General features: G+C 56.4%; 5 protein-coding genes across 5 annotated transcripts in view; all 5 read right to left on the reverse strand.

The window, feature by feature from the left end:
* Positions 1–15487, reverse strand: part of LOC128091986 (class II histocompatibility antigen, B-L beta chain-like) — an 83755-nt gene that overhangs the window by 40665 nt on the left and 27603 nt on the right. The gene's annotated exons all lie outside the window — the stretch shown is intronic.
* Positions 4646–5979, reverse strand: LOC128091998 (zinc finger protein 501-like). Its single transcript, XM_052705433.1, is given in 3 exon segments — positions 4646–4946; positions 4949–5199; positions 5201–5979. Coding segments are annotated over 3 exon segments (906 nt in total). The 5' UTR covers positions 5689–5979; the 3' UTR covers positions 4646–4779.
* On the reverse strand, positions 6054–7181 carry LOC128092014 (zinc finger protein 707-like). Its single transcript, XM_052705454.1, has 3 exons — positions 7104–7181; positions 6849–6975; positions 6054–6202 (listed from the first exon to the last, which is right to left on the reverse strand). The coding sequence occupies exons 1-3, from the start codon at positions 7125–7127 to the stop codon at positions 6069–6071; spliced, it is 285 nt and encodes a 94-aa protein (XP_052561414.1). The 5' UTR covers positions 7128–7181; the 3' UTR covers positions 6054–6068.
* On the reverse strand, positions 10599–11728 carry LOC128092007 (leukocyte receptor cluster member 9-like). Its single transcript, XM_052705443.1, has one exon. It carries the CDS (start codon positions 11452–11454, stop codon positions 10801–10803), a length of 654 nt encoding a protein of 217 aa, XP_052561403.1. The 5' UTR covers positions 11455–11728; the 3' UTR covers positions 10599–10800.
* On the reverse strand, positions 13983–15380 carry LOC128092001 (class II histocompatibility antigen, B-L beta chain-like). The gene is made up of 5 exons (XM_052705437.1): positions 15210–15380; positions 14711–14980; positions 14329–14607; positions 14136–14246; positions 13983–14035 (listed from the first exon to the last, which is right to left on the reverse strand). Exons 1-5 carry the CDS (start codon positions 15352–15354, stop codon positions 13983–13985), a joined length of 858 nt encoding a protein of 285 aa, XP_052561397.1. The 5' UTR covers positions 15355–15380.

Consider the following 15487-nt stretch of genomic DNA (forward strand, 5'->3'; position numbering starts at 1 on the left):
AACAAGCAGGGATCTCCTCTAGAGATGCCTGCATCTCGACTGCCTTTTCTTCTCTGAAGTGTCCGTACATCAGCACATGCAGCGTAGGGAATAAATGGGAATAATCTGAGGGCTGTGCGAGGCTGCAGAACCGTGATCTTATGGCTACCACAGAGACACAGTGGGAACAGCTCTGATGACTGGAAGGCCCACGTGGATGGTTATGACACTTTTTGGAAGGACCGGCCAGCAAGGCAGGGACTGGACTTCAGAGAATCATTGAATCATTAAGGTTGGAAAAGACCTCCAAGGTCTCATCTACTGCAATCAGCCACCCACCACCAGGAGCACCCACCAACACACGCCCCTAAATTCTACATCCGTCCTTTGCTTAAGCAACTCCAGAGACGGTGACTCCACCAATTCCCTGGGCAACCTGTTTGACACCCATGGAGCTCAGCAGTGGGACGTGGCCATAGTGGGGACCAAATGTCAGAGGCAGTCCTGCAAAGCTGCGCTCTGTCTGCAGACAAATGATGCTGCATGACCCTGCTGTTCCCTGACCCTCGCTCCCCAGCTCCAAACTTGCTGGGAAGCTCCTCTCCAGTAGGTCAACCCTAGCCTGTATGGCTGAAGGCAGTTTTTCCTCCCCCTTCCTATATTTCCTCCTGTTGCAATTCATCACGTTCTTGTCTGCCCAACTGACCGTTCTGTTCACATCTTGTTGAACGGCAGCACAGATTTCTGGTATGTCAGCCACTCCTCCCAGCATTGTACTTGTTGAGGGTGCACTTTATCCCTTCATCCAGGTCACCGAGGAAGATGTTGAACAAGATTGGACCCCTGGGAAACACTGCTAGTTACAGGCCTGCAATCAGATTCTGAACCAATAATCACAACCCTCCGTGCTCTGCCGGTCAATCAGATCACAATCCACCTCACTGTTCTCTCACACTTCCTAGGAATGATTAATTGGGATCATTCTCCTGGCTGGGTGGCCTATAGCAGACTCTCACCTTACTGCCTTGCCCCTTAAACCTTATTTGGAGTCTCACAGCCATGTCACTGGGAACAGCAAGCTCCATGCATTCCAGCCCACCATTACGTACAGCAACACCATCCTGTTTCACCTGCCCTGCCTATCCTGGAGAGCCCGGAGCCATGCAGTGCACACAGCATGCATTTCATAGAACCTTTCCATCACACCTTGCTTATGCTGAGGATGTTGTAACTCCAGGACCAAGCTAAAAGCTTCTAGCTCCTCCTGCTTACACCTCATGCTGTGTGCAGTGCTATAGAAACATTTATAATGTGCTCCAGTCTGCCCAACTCCATGTGGAGCAGATCCAGATGCCTCGTCAACATGCTGTGCCTCCAACTTTGGATGGACACCAAGACCAGAAAAACAATGATGCATAACAACCATGCAGATGGAGACCTGGAGAGCTGCTCGTTTACTGGGGAGCTCTGTATGTGAGGCTGCACCAGTTCCGGGCTGTGCAGAGGTCGCATGTTACAAAGAGGACATACATTGCTGCTGGGTGAATACAAGTGCTGGTTGAACTGGCTGAGTGACAGAGCCCTCCCTGCACAACCTCCTGTGCGCATGTTAGGAATGGAGATGGGGCCTTGTGCCAAACGTGCCTTCCCCCAGAAGCATGCAGGGATCTGGAGTCTGACCTCCTTCCACCTTCCCCAGTCCTTCAACGCTTTGTCTTTTATTGGAGAAAGTAGGGCCAGAGCATAATGAAAACAAAAGCTGCAGGACAACTCAGCTCCTTTATTCTCCTTCCCTGTCCCCTTTCACACTGCACAGAAAGGCCATTTGCCACAGAAGGGATGCAGTGATCAGGAGTATGAGGAGCAGGGCAAACCAAGCTTAACTTCCAAGGCTGGTCTCTTCCACATGACTTGTCGGCGGTCTGACACAAGGATGAAGGGATTGGCTGGTTGCTCTGTGAAAGCTTGCAGGTAGGATGACCTCTTCTGAATGCAGGTCATTTTTGCTAAATCTCCAAGAGACATTGGACTGCTCTCCTGACCCTTCTACGCGATTCATCAGTGGACTCCAAAATTACTGAGCAGAACACGTGCACACAGGACATCCCTACACAGCTGAACTTCCTTAAGAAATGGCTTCAAAAAGCTGCTGACAGGAAGAGCAGAAAACTGGGCATGGGGAGAGATTGTATTCTATTAACAGGGAAAGAAACCATCAGAAGCTCCCAGGTATAAGTCCCTTTTCCAGACAGAGTGCCAGTGATGCCACTTTGTTTTTCCAAACTCTTTCTGTACGGTGGGAAGCGTTTGGGTTTCCATGATCCTTAGGTCTCTACCATCCTCAGGATCTCTCCAGTTTTTCATGGGGTTTTCCCATGAGCAAAGAGGTGCCAGCCCTCAAAGAAACTCCTCCTGCAGGTGAGACACTTGCAGGGTCTACCTCTCACACAGATTAGCCAGCTGTCAATAATGTTGCAGCCCCGGGATGAAACTCTGTCTTTCCAGGTCTCTGCCCTGAATGGATTCTCCGGTACTCAGTCTGGAGCTGTGGTAGAAGCTCTTCTTACATTTGGGACAGAGAGAAAGATCCCACTTGGATGCAGTGGCAAGGAGCCTCAGGAGACCCGAGGCTAACCTCTTGAGTTGAGCATACAGGGGGGCTGAAGAGTGCTACACCCCAACTGAAAAGGAAATCTTGGCCACATATGGGGGGGCTTGGACCTCTTCCGAAGTAGTCAGTATTGAAATGCAGCTCCTTCTGGCACCTCGACTGCCAGTGCTGAACTGGATGTTTAAAGGAAAGGTTCCCTCCATCCATCATGCGACTGATGCCACTTGGAGTAAGTGGGTTGCATTGATTACACAGCGAGCTCAAACGGGGAACCTCAGTCACCCACCAATCTTAGAGGTGATCGTGGACTGACCTGAAGACAAAAAGTCTGGAACATCACCAGCAGAAGAGGTACTGTGTGCTAGAGACCCCATCATCCAATGAACTACCAGAAAATGAAAGTAGCCGTTCTCTGATGGATGGTATCCTATTGTTGGGAAGCATTGCAGATGGAAAGCTGCTGTGCGGAGCCCTATATGACAAGTTGCAGAGGCCACCAAAGGAAAAGGAGAATCAAGCCAATTTGCAGAGGTAGGGGCTGTTCAACTGGCCTTAGATGTTGCTGGACGGGAGAGGTGGCCAATGATTTATAGTGACTCACGGATAGTGGCAAATGCCTGATGGGGGTGGTGAAAGCAGTGGGAACAAAACAACTGATAAAGAAGGGGTACATCTATTTGAACTGCTGAACGGTGGAAAGACGTTGTTGCCCAAGTAAAGAATATGGTTGTAAAGGTGTGTCACAAAGATGCTCACGTGCCCAAGAACTGGGCTACTGAAGAACAACAAAATAACCATCAGGTAGATTAAGCCTCTAAACTTAAGGCGGCTCAAATGGACTTGAACTGGCAACACAAGGGTTAATTATTTCTAGCTCAGAGGGGAGGCTTGGCAGGTTGATTCCACCACCTTGCCATGATCTCACAGCAGGAAGCGTTATGTACTCACCATGGTGGAGGTAACCACTGGGTGGCTGGAAACATACACATACCCCATGCTACTGCCCACAACACCATATTAGGTCTGGAGAAACAAGTCCTGTGGCAACACGGCACTCCAGAAAGGATTGAATCAGATAATGGGTCTCGTTTCCAAAATTCTCTTGTGAACACTTGGGCCAAAGATCATGGCGTTGAGGGGATTTATCATATCTCCTATCATGCACCAGCTTCTGGTACAATCAAATGACACGTCTTGTTAAAAACTGTGTTGAAAGCAATGGGTGGCAGCACATTTGAGCACTGGGAGAAGCGCTTGGCAGAAGCCACGTGGTTGGTCAACGCTCAAGGATCGGTCAATGGCGATGGTCCAACCCAACCCAGCTCCCTACATAACATACAGGGAGATAAAGTCCCTGCAGTACATATAAAGAGCATCTTGGGAAAAGCACTGTGGGTCCTTGCAGCCTCTGGAAAGGGCAAAACTCACAGTGGAACTGTTTTTGCTCAGCGTGATGCAGAAAGAGGGGATGTTCAATGTGTACCACAAGGGAATTTGACGTTGGCCGAGTGCATTCAGTCATTCCACGTGTATGTACATGTGTGTGTGCTTAGTACAATTATTACAACGTTAATTACATGTTGATACATGCTAACTGAGAACGATCTGTATGTATTTAGATATTGAGCATGATACAGTAATGTGGAATAAGGGATGCAGTGTTAGTTTTATGATGTTTTGTCACCAGTACTCCACACCATTGCATCCAGGCTGGATGTGGCACTGGGCAGCCTGGTCTAATGGTTGGCGCCCTGCCCACGGCAGGGGCTTGAAAATACATACCTTTGAGGTCCTTCTCAACCCAGGCCATTCTATGATTCTGTGATTGTGTGCAGTGCTTTGGGATTTACAGTTACTGCTCTGGGTAGCTGGTTCTGAGAAGAACTACATGCCCCAGGGGACTCTGTGTTTCCATTCACACATCAGAGGTAAAGATAAAAACTGTTTGCACATCACAAGATGTCTCTTTTTTCACTTTCTGCTCGTCCTGGCAGCACGTGTGCTCACCTTCAGCATTACAGCAAGACCTTCAGCTTTCAAACACTCTCTCTCTCTCTCTCTCACTTTTATTTATTAACTCCAATTCCCATTAGACTGTACTATATTGTGTTATCTTGCGTTCTGATATATTTTCTAGTAAATGAGCTTTCCTCTTCAGATCACTGCCACTGTTTGGATGTTAGGCCCGTCTACCTGTCCTTTTCCCTTTTCCTCCTTCCCCTTTTTCCTTTTCCCATTCTCCCTTTTCTGGGGCATGGATCCGTGGATCCTCCTCCTTCACCAGTCACAGAACCGGGCCAAACCACGTCACAAACTGCTGACATGCGCTTAAAGGGTCTCTCTCCTGTGTGGATGATGGGTGGCAGGTGAGGTAGAAACTAGTTCTGAAGCTCTCGGGACACTCGGGACACTCGAAGGGTCTCTCCCCTGTGTGGATGCGCTGGTGGCGCTTCAATACAGAATTGTATTTGAAGCTCATCTCACACTCACGACACTTAAAGGGTCTCTGTCCTCTGTGGATGCGCTGCTGGTAGGTGAGCTGGGAATTGATTTTGAAGCTCTTTGAACAATCAGGACATGTAAAGGGTCTCTTTTCTGTGTGGATGCGTGTGGTGCTGTAATTGATAAGCAAATTTGAAGCCCTTCCCACACTCAGAGCACTGAAAGGGTCTCACTGCTGTGTGCATTCGCTGGTGACACTTCAGTACAAAACTGTACTTGAAGTGCTTCCCACACTCACAACACTTGAAGGGTTTCTCTCCTGTGTGGATGCGCTGGTGGCACTGCAGTACAGAGCTGTATTTGAAACCCTTCCCACACTCACAATACTTAATGGTTCTCTCCCTTTTGTGGAGGCGCTGGTGACCAGTGAGGTGGGAATTGGTTTTAAAGCTCCTTGGACATTCAGGACACTTGAAGGGTCTCTCCTCTGTGTGGATGCACTGGTGGCAGGTGAGGGGGAAACTGTTCTTGAAGCTCTTTGGACACTCAGAACACCTAAAGGATCTCTCTCCTCTGTGGATGCGCTGATGGAAGGCGAGGTGGGATTTCCATTTGAAGCTTTTGGTACAATCTGAACACTTGTACAATCTCTTCATTGAGCATACACAACAGTGGTTAAAAAGCTTTTCAGGCTTTTTCCACACTCAGCACGTGGGTTCTGCCTTTTCTCCTGGCACACTTCCTTACTCCTTGCATCTTCGGGCTGTTTTTGACCTGTGCTGCAGTCCAGGAGATTCCTCACAGTCTCTCCTGGAGGGTTTCCCTGTTGCTTCTTGAGGTGCTCTACTTGTTTCAGATCCCCTTGGATATCCTTTCTGATTTCTTCCACCAAGACACTTCCACACCGCCTTTCAGTCACATCACAATTCTGTACACCCTCCTCAACAGTTGTGATTCCACGTCCTGCTGGATGACAGAGAAAAGCCAGAAATAACACAGTAGGCCTAAACTATTTCTCAGACAAAGATGGTTCTTGTCAGCCCAACCTCCTCCTGTCCCCCACCATCTCACCTGGGCTGAGATCTCCTGCCATGTCCTCCAGGACATGCACATCTGGGTCCCAGGGGTCTTCCTCTCCTTCAAGCAGGGAGACCACCATAGGTTTGGGGGCTGGACATGGAGGTTAAATACAGAAGCAGAGGACGTGAAAGCATTCCGATGATTCTGGCACAGCTGCTTCTCCAACAACTCCACTCGGTGTCCCTCCCAACTTCTGTAACCACAATAAGGGCCTGGATGACACTGGGCCAACACATACTGGCTTGCTTTGAAGCCCAACATGACCTCGACGTACCTGAAAATTATGCAGGAACAGTTTCTCTAATGTTCACCTTAGGATTTCTTTTTTTAAATTGTATCCAAACTGCTTAGTGCCCAAGGCTTCATAAAGGTTTGCAATAATTCAATGGAAAAGGAAAAAAAAAGGCAAATAACCAGAGTTGTCAGGTTGCTGGAGCATGGCGGCACAATGCAACGCAGCAATATGCAACACAGCCACACAAAGACAGCTTGCAGGAGCTGATCCAACCCCTCCCAGCTGATGGCTGCTGGCCAGCAGTGACTCTGGACCATTTCTCAGAGTTCTAAGCAGCTAATCCTTCCTGAAACATATGAGAAACTTACCTACATTTTGTTTCTGGTGCTGCCGCGTTCCTCCACAAGTAACTACACTGCAATTATTCTAAGCCCTGCTTGCAGTGTCGTTCTACACAGCCAAAGGAGCCCTAACAAGGACGAAAGGCAGCAAAGCCCTCACCCAGCGAGGCCACGCACGCGTACGTCTCCAGCATCACGTCCCGGTACAGCGCTCGCTGCGCAGGGTCCAGCAGCGCCCACTGCTCCCTGCTGAAATACACGGCCACCTCTGCAAAGGTCACGGGCTCCTGCAAGCAAAGAGGCTCCTTGCTGGGAACTGCCACGGCCCAGGGAAGCAGCTGGCAGAGAAGAGAAAGGCACCTCCCTCTCCCCATGCATTCACATCCCTCACTTGCTTGCTTCCCCACACTCCTACCTGAGATGGATGCGGTGTGGCCATTTGTTGCTCTCCCGCAGACTGCGATTGTCACAGGTGAAAGGCAGGAGTTTCACTGCAGCCTGCTGGGACGTAAGAATCGGCAGGATAGGTGTGAGGGAATGCTGCTGTCCCTAGAATCATACAATCATAGAATCGCAAGGTTGGAAATGACCTACAAGATCATCTAGTCCAACCCCCCTCCCATTCCTGTTAGTACCACAAGCTACTAAACCATATCTCCTGGCTCCTCATCCAGGCACCTCTTCAACACTGCCAGGAATGGCGACTCCACCACTTCCCTGGGCAGCCATTGCAATGCCTGACCGCCCTCTGAGAGAAAAAGTTTCTCCTAATGTTCAACCTCAACCTCCTCTGGTACAACTTCTGGCCGTTTCCTCGGGTCCTACTGTTTGCCTGGGAGAAGAGGCCAGACCCTTTTGCACCACAACCAAGGAGGGATCTCCGACCACAGATCCTCCCCAGTGGCTGTCAGCCCGTTGATGGGGTCTAAGGGAGTGCAGCCAGGCTCAAACCCTTCCTATCACACAGCTAAATTGCCTTCGCCTGCGCTGCCAGGGCTGACCAGTCCTTTCCCAGGCAATCCATCAGCGGATCTGGCCGGGACTCAGCAGTTGCCACAGAAGCAGTGACGCCGTGGGGCAGGGACACAGTGGAGCAATGATGCTACGGGGCAGCGTTGTTAGGGGGGAGCAGCACGGGGGAGCGCTGCTACGCGGCAATGACAGTTTTTGGTGCGGCGCTGTGGGGCACTGATGCTATTGGGCGGCTGTGGCAGCATAGCGAGAAAGAGATACGGAAGCGGAACGGCAAAGGGACGACCAGGAAGATTGCTCAGCGATCTCGGAACATCTCGGCGCACGGGGAAAAGGAAGGATCTCCAGGAAGGCCCTTCCACGGGATCCAAGAGAGGTGCGGCCCCCCCTTCCGATCACACCGCTGCACGGCCGCTACCTGCGCTGCCAGGGCTGAGCGGCCCGCTGCCAGGCGATCCATCAGCGGGCCGGGCCGGGACTCAGCACTTCCCGTTCGGCACCAAGAGCCCGAGGCGGCTGACAGCAAACGGCGACACGGGAGAGGATCTCAGCCGGCAGCCGGGCGGCGCTTCGCCCCCGGGGACAGCGGGCAGCGCCTGCGGGAAACGCGGCCCGGTGCGGCTTCAGGCCGTGGAGCAGCGCAGGAAGCCCCGGGACGGAGCGGGGAACGATCGCAGCGGAGAAAGCCGGCGGAGCGAGCGACGCGCCGTGACGTCACCGCGCGCCATGATGACGTCACGTCCGGCCTGCAGCGGAAGCGGAGTGCGGACGGGCGGGGGGGGAGTGGGACGGGGCGGGAGCGGCGCTGCCGCAGTTCGTATCCGGGGCTGCGGCGCGGAGCCGGGGGGCGGTGGGTGGCGGCCGGCGGGACGCGCGGACGGCGCGGGGCTGCAGCAGCGCTGCGCGGGGCGGCTGAGAGCAGGCGGTGAGGCCCGGCCCGCACTGTGCTGCGCCGCGTCCCGTCCCGTCCCGTTCCGCAGCGCTGCGGGAAGCGATGGGAGCGGCTGCGGTGCAGCGCTTCGCTTACTGCAAACGGCGCGTGTTTACGATGGGCGGCGGCTTGGCAAGACGGGCGTAGAAAGAAATGGGAGGAGCGAGAGAGGCGTGTGAGCCGCGGAAGGTATTGTTAATGCAGACGGCGTGAAGGTGCTGGGTGTGCAGAGGCCTCTTCTGCAGGGAGAAACGGGGTGAGCTGCCAGCAGCTTCCGTCAGTGCCCGCCGAGCGGCGAGCTGAAGTCGTGGGCAGTGCCTGAAGGGAGGCTCCGTGAAAGCTGGGATGGGGCTGTTTGATAAGGGTGTGTGGCGACAGGATGAGGGGAAACGGCTTTCAAGTGGAAGGAGGTCGATTTAGGCTGGCTGTTAGGAGGAAATTATTTCCTGAGAGGGAGCAGCTTGTGGATGCCCCCGCCCTGGAGGCATTCAGTGCCAGGCAGGACGGGGCTGTGGGAGGTGTCCCAGCCTGGAGCAGGGGATTGGAACTGGATGATCTGAAAGGTCTCTTGTAAGCCAAGCCATTCGGTGGTTCTGTGATCCTTTGGGAACTGCAGAGGAGAATGGCTTGAAGGAAACAGGAGCACTGCAGATGCAGTGTGCAGTTCAGAGAGCACCTCTGTGCAGTGAGAGCAGGGAGCGCCTGAAGCAATACGGCCCAGACACAGAGAGCAGCTCAGAACGGTGATGGAACCGTGGAAACACGAGGCTGGAGTGGAGCTACAAGATCATCCCATCCAACCGTCCTCCTCCCACCGCTACCACCGCTGAGCTACTCAGCTTTATCTTGTGGCACCTCGACCAGAGTGTCAGTGGTCTGTGGGCTGGTTCGGCCTGGTTCCGTGACTGGCGGGAGGGGGGATCTGTGGATCCGCACCCTGGAAAATGGAAATGGGAAAAAGGATGAAGAGATGGGCTCTGAAACAGAACAGAAGCGACGATCTGAAAGGAAACAAACTAATTTGCTAGAAAAGATATCGGAATGCCAGATAACACTCTGTAATACAAAATAATACAAGATCATTAGAATATGAGCTAAAAAATCAAATGCAAAGAGAGAGAGTGTCCAAAAGCCAAAGGCCTTACGCTCATGCTGAGGCAGACGGGCAGCAGAGGTGAGCCAGACGATGAAAAGGGCCATCAGGTGACCTCCCAAGGCCTTCTGTCTTTTCCCTCTGAGCAGAAATGGTAACAGAACAGTGAACAGCACCCCACGGCCAAGAGGACCCAGTGTCCGTGTTCACATATCCTCATCCCTGACACCGAAGGGATTCTGGTGCCTTTGTTTGGGTACAGAATGTACACCCGTGGGCAAGGGGACCCTCTGTCCATGTCCCTGTAGTGTAGTGACAGAGCTCAGGGGGCTTTGGCATCAACGTCCCCCCCGTGGCCCAGAGGGACCCAATGTCCACGTCGCCATACCCGTGTCCCCCGTGCCAAGGCCACCTCGGTGTCACCCATGGAGGACAGAAGGTGTCCGGGTGCCACGTCCCCATGTCATTGTTGCCAGGAGCCAAGGAGACCTCAGTACCACTTTCTTTGGGGTACGGTAAGGACGCCCGGTGCGTCCTCGTCCCCATGACAAAAGGAGCCCGGTGTCCTGGTCCAGGTTTTCCTGTCCTCAGGGCCGAGGGGACCTCAGTGTCACCTTTGGGGTACCAGAAGGGTCCCCCACATCCATGTCCCCGATGCCAAAGGGACACCACTGTCACCTCTGGGGTCCAAGTGTCCATCTCCGTGTGTTTGTGGCACAGAAGGGTCCCCGACATCCCCAGTGCTGAGAGGACCTCACTGTCACCGTGGGACTACAGAACAGGGTGAGGCGTTCATGTCACCGCCATGTTATCCCAGTGCTAAAGGGACGTCCGTGTCACTTTCAGGGTACAGAAGGGCCCCAAGCGTGTGTGCGCCCTATGTCCGTGAGCCTGTGCCCAAGGGGATCCCATGTGCACGTCCCCGTGTCCCCAATGCAAAAGGGATTTTGGTGCCCTTTTTTTGGATACAGAAGGGAACCCTGTGCCCACGTCACTGCAGCCGAGGGCTCCTCCAGGAGTGCGCATCCCCACGTCCCCAGCACAGAGGGGACCTCACCGTCACCTCCGGGGTACAGAAGGGCCCCCGACGGCATTTCGGGGGTTCGTCGCCCTCCCTCACTCCCCCCAGCCCTCCCCCAGCTCCTCCAGCACCTCCCGCATGGTCCCCGTCCCCCCCCCCGACCCGAACACGCGATCGATGCGCTTCTCCCGGTCCCACACGCAGCGCCCGCGGTAGCGGATGCGCACGATGCGGTGTTCGGGCACCGCCAGGTCCGCGGGCCCCGCGTCGCACAGCGGCCCCGTGAAGAACTCCAGCAGCGGCCGCTCCACGACGCCCACGAAGCGGTCGCGGTACTCCACGGTGGCGGCCGCGGGGTCCGCTCGAGGGTCCCAGCGGAGGCGGCTGAGGACGGCGGCGGCGCGGCGCAGCGGCGGCTTCTTCCCCGCCGCTCCCGGTTCGTCCCGCGTCGCTGCCGGTTCCGGGCCGGCGGTCGGACTCCGCCCCGGGTGCGGGCGGCGGCAGCGCGGCCCGAAACGGCAGCGGCCCTCCAGGAACCAACGGCACGGGGCGGGCGCCGGGGCCGGAACCGGTTCCGCGGCGCCGGGACGCCGATCCGGGTCCGGGTCCTCGGGACCGCGATTCAGATCGGGCTCCGCGTTCGCGGGTCCGGGCGCCGGGTCCGCGCCCGCGTTCGGGTCTGGTTCCGCGAGTCCGGAGCGCGGCTCCGGTCCCGGCTGCGGGGATCCGGGCCGCAGACCGCCGTCCATGGGTCCGCGGTGCGGGTCCGGGTGTGGCAGCGGGCCCGTGAGTCCGGGGGCCGGAACCGGGTCCGTTCGGTGGCTTCGGGAGCGGCACCGGGCGCGGTGCGGGCAAAGAGCAGCGTGGGACGGGGCGGGGCCAGGACAGAAAGGGGGCGTGGCTGATGGCACGAAGGGGCGTGGTTAACGGCGATGGGCGTGGCTGGAATCGGACCGACGGCGTGCGGGGGCGTGGCCAAACGGAAAGGGCGTGGTTTAGCCAAAAAGCGACGGGCGCAGGGCATGGGGGCGTGGCCAGGAATGTTAGGGGCGTGGCTTCAAAACTGAGACGACCCGGGGGGCGTGGCCAGGTTACGGCGCGGGGCGTGGCCAAGGAGCTGCATCGGTGCCTATGGGCGTCTGGTTGTGTTTGACCTGAATGAGTATCAGTGCAGCCATTCACATCCCACTCCCCCCCCCCATGGTCCACGGCACCATTTATTGCCTTTTCACCTCCAATTTCCCTCACTGCACCGGGTCAACTGCCCCCATCTCTTCTTAATTTTGAGTTTTTCCCTCCCTTCCTTCCTTCATTGCCTCCTTCCTTCTTTCCTCCCTGCCTCCCTTCTTATCTCCCTCCCTCCCTGCCTCCCTTCCTACTTTCCTTCCCTACTCCTCATGAGAGGCAGATGAGGCAACACGGAGCCTTCCATGGGCAGCAGTTGTTAGGATGAGCCCTCGGTGGGGAGTGTTTGATGAGAATGTGTGCTTGGTTCAGGGCGTAGGGATGGAGCAGGCTCCCTCTGCACGCGGGGTTTTGAAAGACATTCCAAATGAAGCTGACAGCCGCTGGGACTTCCCTTTGGAGCCCTTTTTCATACCGACCCGAGCTGGGGTTGGCGTTTGGATCACGGAATCAATAAGGTTGGAAAATGTGAGAGGCGGGTGGTGTTTTTGCAGTGGAAGTTTCCAGTGTTTTCTGTCTGTAGTCTCGGCCCTGACCGAACTGAAAACCTTCCTGCGAAACAGTGATACAAGTTGTTTTTCACCAAGAAAGCTGCTGAACGGAGTAAAGTGCGGATTGGGGCGTTTCGGCTCAGGTAGGATTGAGACAGGCACGAGGCAAAGGAAACAGGCAGGGCGGGGAGAGCCTAGCGCAGCACGGAACCAATGTGCTTCCCTTTGGAAACACTGCCCTCCTACCTGTGTAGGAAAGCACAGGCCATACCTAAAAACAACCAGTTGGTACCAGACCTTCTATTGTGGCAACAGCGTCGGGAAGATGGTGACCAGGAGAAGCTCCACCAACCTGTGCCAGGAGAGGAATTACCGCGTCGGACCCGGGGATGGAACTGAACGAATGGACTGCTGTGCAATTTCTGCCTTTGGCCAGCAGGGGCCCATTGTTGCAATGATGGACAGACTTTGCTGCTATCACAAAGATCTTTGCCTGCTTAAAGATCTACGATTCGGAGCGTTTTCCTCAGCGATGGATGACACAGGGAACACGCGGTGATCACGAGGGGTGGGATCATGGCGAGGCCGTGGGGCGACCGCGGGCTGAGCACGGGATGACAGTGAAGGGAACACAGAGGGAAACACCATAGGATCACGGGGAGGAGCGTCAGGTGGGAATGAGGTTGTGAAGAGGTGGGCATGGGGTGGCCATGGGGCAAGACGTGTCAGCGCCCTCCACCCAACGCCCAGCCAATCCCCGAGCGTCAAGCATCGTCTGTATTCTGCCCAACTCCACACAGCTTTAAGGCCTTCCGCATGGCGTCACGTATGCTTGGATGAGGACACCTGTCCTGGCTCCACGTCATCATGGCAATGGTTCTTCCCCTCTCCGTGGCCCGGCCCGGCCTCAGGAGCGCTCCATCACTCAGCAACAGCCAAAAAAGCAGCGTGCTACTCGCAGTGTCTGAGCTGGAACCAGAACACTGCGAGCTCATTTCGATGGGAACACCGAGTGATCGCCAGGTGTCACGGCCTAAGCGTAACACAGCCAGGAGATGGGTGAGAAAGTGGGTGCAGAATGTGTGTCTCCGGGATGACCGCGGGGTAATGATGGTGAGGACATGGGTTGGCATGCTGAGAACACGGTGGCAACATCGGGTGACCACAGGGTTGCTAGGAAGGAGTCTCAGGGGGAAAAATGGCTTGAGAGTGAAGGGATCGGAAGGGGAAAGTCTGGCCAGTGTGGGGTGAGCACGGGTAACCCTGTGGGTCACATGAGGCAAAGATGGTGTTGTGATGGGTGATGGGGTGACAAAGAGGTGACCACTGGGTGACCACGGCGGGGTGTCATTGGGTGACCACAGTAAGGAAGGGGAAGGACCACGGAGTCAACAGCTCAGCGAGTTCTAATTGAGAAGGGGACAGAGCAGGCTGTGCAGGGGCAGCAGGGAACGCGGTGACAACACAAAGGGAAACTCTAGCTCCTGGCTGGGGAGCGCAGGACATGCTGGTGGAGCAGCAGCTGCTAGTTGAGGATCCCTGCAGGGAAAGGGGGAGAAATGAGGACCGCAGTGAGCTTGGGGCTCCCGGGTACAGCGCTGTCACTGGGGGAATGAGAAATTACCTGGAGTGGTTGGATCGGGGTGCCCTGAAACTGAGCGAGACGAGGTCATGGTCACATTGAGCGAGCGTGGCCACAGCTCACCGCCGCCATCTCCTTCCCCACAGCACAGCCCCGCTGCCCCACTGCTCACCTTTCTTAGTGTGCAGGAAGAGGAAGAGCCCCAGCGCCAGGTAGACGAGCCCCACCACAAAGCCCCCGATGCCCACCAGCAGCTTGCTCCTGCCCACATCCACCAGCGGCTCTGCAGGGACAGGAAGGGGAGCTCAGGTTCTGAAGGCCACGCTCCCACTCCCCCCAGAGCCGACAGGGGCGAGGGGCCTTACCCCAGGGCTGGCCGATGGGCTGCCGCAGGCTGGTGTGCTCCACCCGGCACGCGTAGCTGTCCCCGTGCCGTGGGCTGGTCTCCAGCAGCACCAGCACCTGGTAGGTCCAGTCCCCGTTCTGGATCACGTCCGTGGACACGACGCGCTCCGTCTCCTCCCGCCCATTCTGGAAGCACTTCACTTCGATCTCGGGTGGGTAGAAGCCCGTCACGTAGCAAGCCAGCCGGTCGCTTTGGGGCTGGGAGCCCGACTGCAGCGCACAGATCCTCACCTTGGGCTCTGCCGGGGGACAGAGGGAGAGCGTTGGGGACGGGCTGTGAGAGCGCCGCGTGTGCTCATCAGCGCTGTGCCCGTCGCGAGCTGTGCGGACGCGTGAACTCACCTCTCTTCCGCAGCGTCACAGGGGCCACTGTCTCGTGGTTGTAGTTGCAGAGCATTTCCACCGCAGCCCTGTTCTTCTCCAGCACGTCCGGCTGGCTGTTGAAGAGCCGAGCAGAAGGCTCTCCCAGGACCGTGTCGGCCACGAAGAGACCGACGTCGCTGTCGAAGTGCACGTACTGCTGCCGGTTGTAGACGTGCCTCACCAGAAACCTCGTCCGCTCGGTGCCATTGAGGAAGCGGCACTCAACTGTAGCGCTCCACTGGAAAAACGCTGCGGGGAGAGGGCGCCGTCACGGAGCGCAGCGGCCCCTCGCCGGACCCGAGAGCCCCTCCCCGCCCTCGCTCCGTCCCGGCCCCACCCCGCGCCCCCCACGGCTGCGGTGCCGCTGGCGTCCCGGAGCCCCGGGGCTCCGAACGCCGCGCGCGGGGCTGGGATGGGTGCCGGGAGAGCCCGGCAGGGACCGGCCTGCACCATCCCCACCCCGGCTCTCCGCGCTCACCCGAGGGCCGCGTGCCAGCGGCCAGCCGTGCTCCCAGCGCCATCAGTGCCACCAGCACGGCCCCGGCCGCCACCGCACGGCCGCTCCCCATGGCTGCTGTGGGAGGACGATGAAGGGAGCAGGGAGTGCCTGGGCTGGGCGGCATCACCCGTCTCCGGGCAGATCTCCATTGCGGGTACCTCGATCAGCCCTGGCGTGACGGCGCCGTCCTGCGTGCCGTCCGTCTGTGTGTCTGTCTGTCTGTCTGCTCCGAGGAATGCTCGCTGCCGCTGCTCTGC

Source organism: Tympanuchus pallidicinctus, unplaced genomic scaffold (assembly GCF_026119805.1).
Source record: "Tympanuchus pallidicinctus isolate F22 unplaced genomic scaffold, pur_lepc_1.0 scaffold58, whole genome shotgun sequence".
Taxonomy (NCBI): domain Eukaryota; kingdom Metazoa; phylum Chordata; class Aves; order Galliformes; family Phasianidae; genus Tympanuchus; species Tympanuchus pallidicinctus.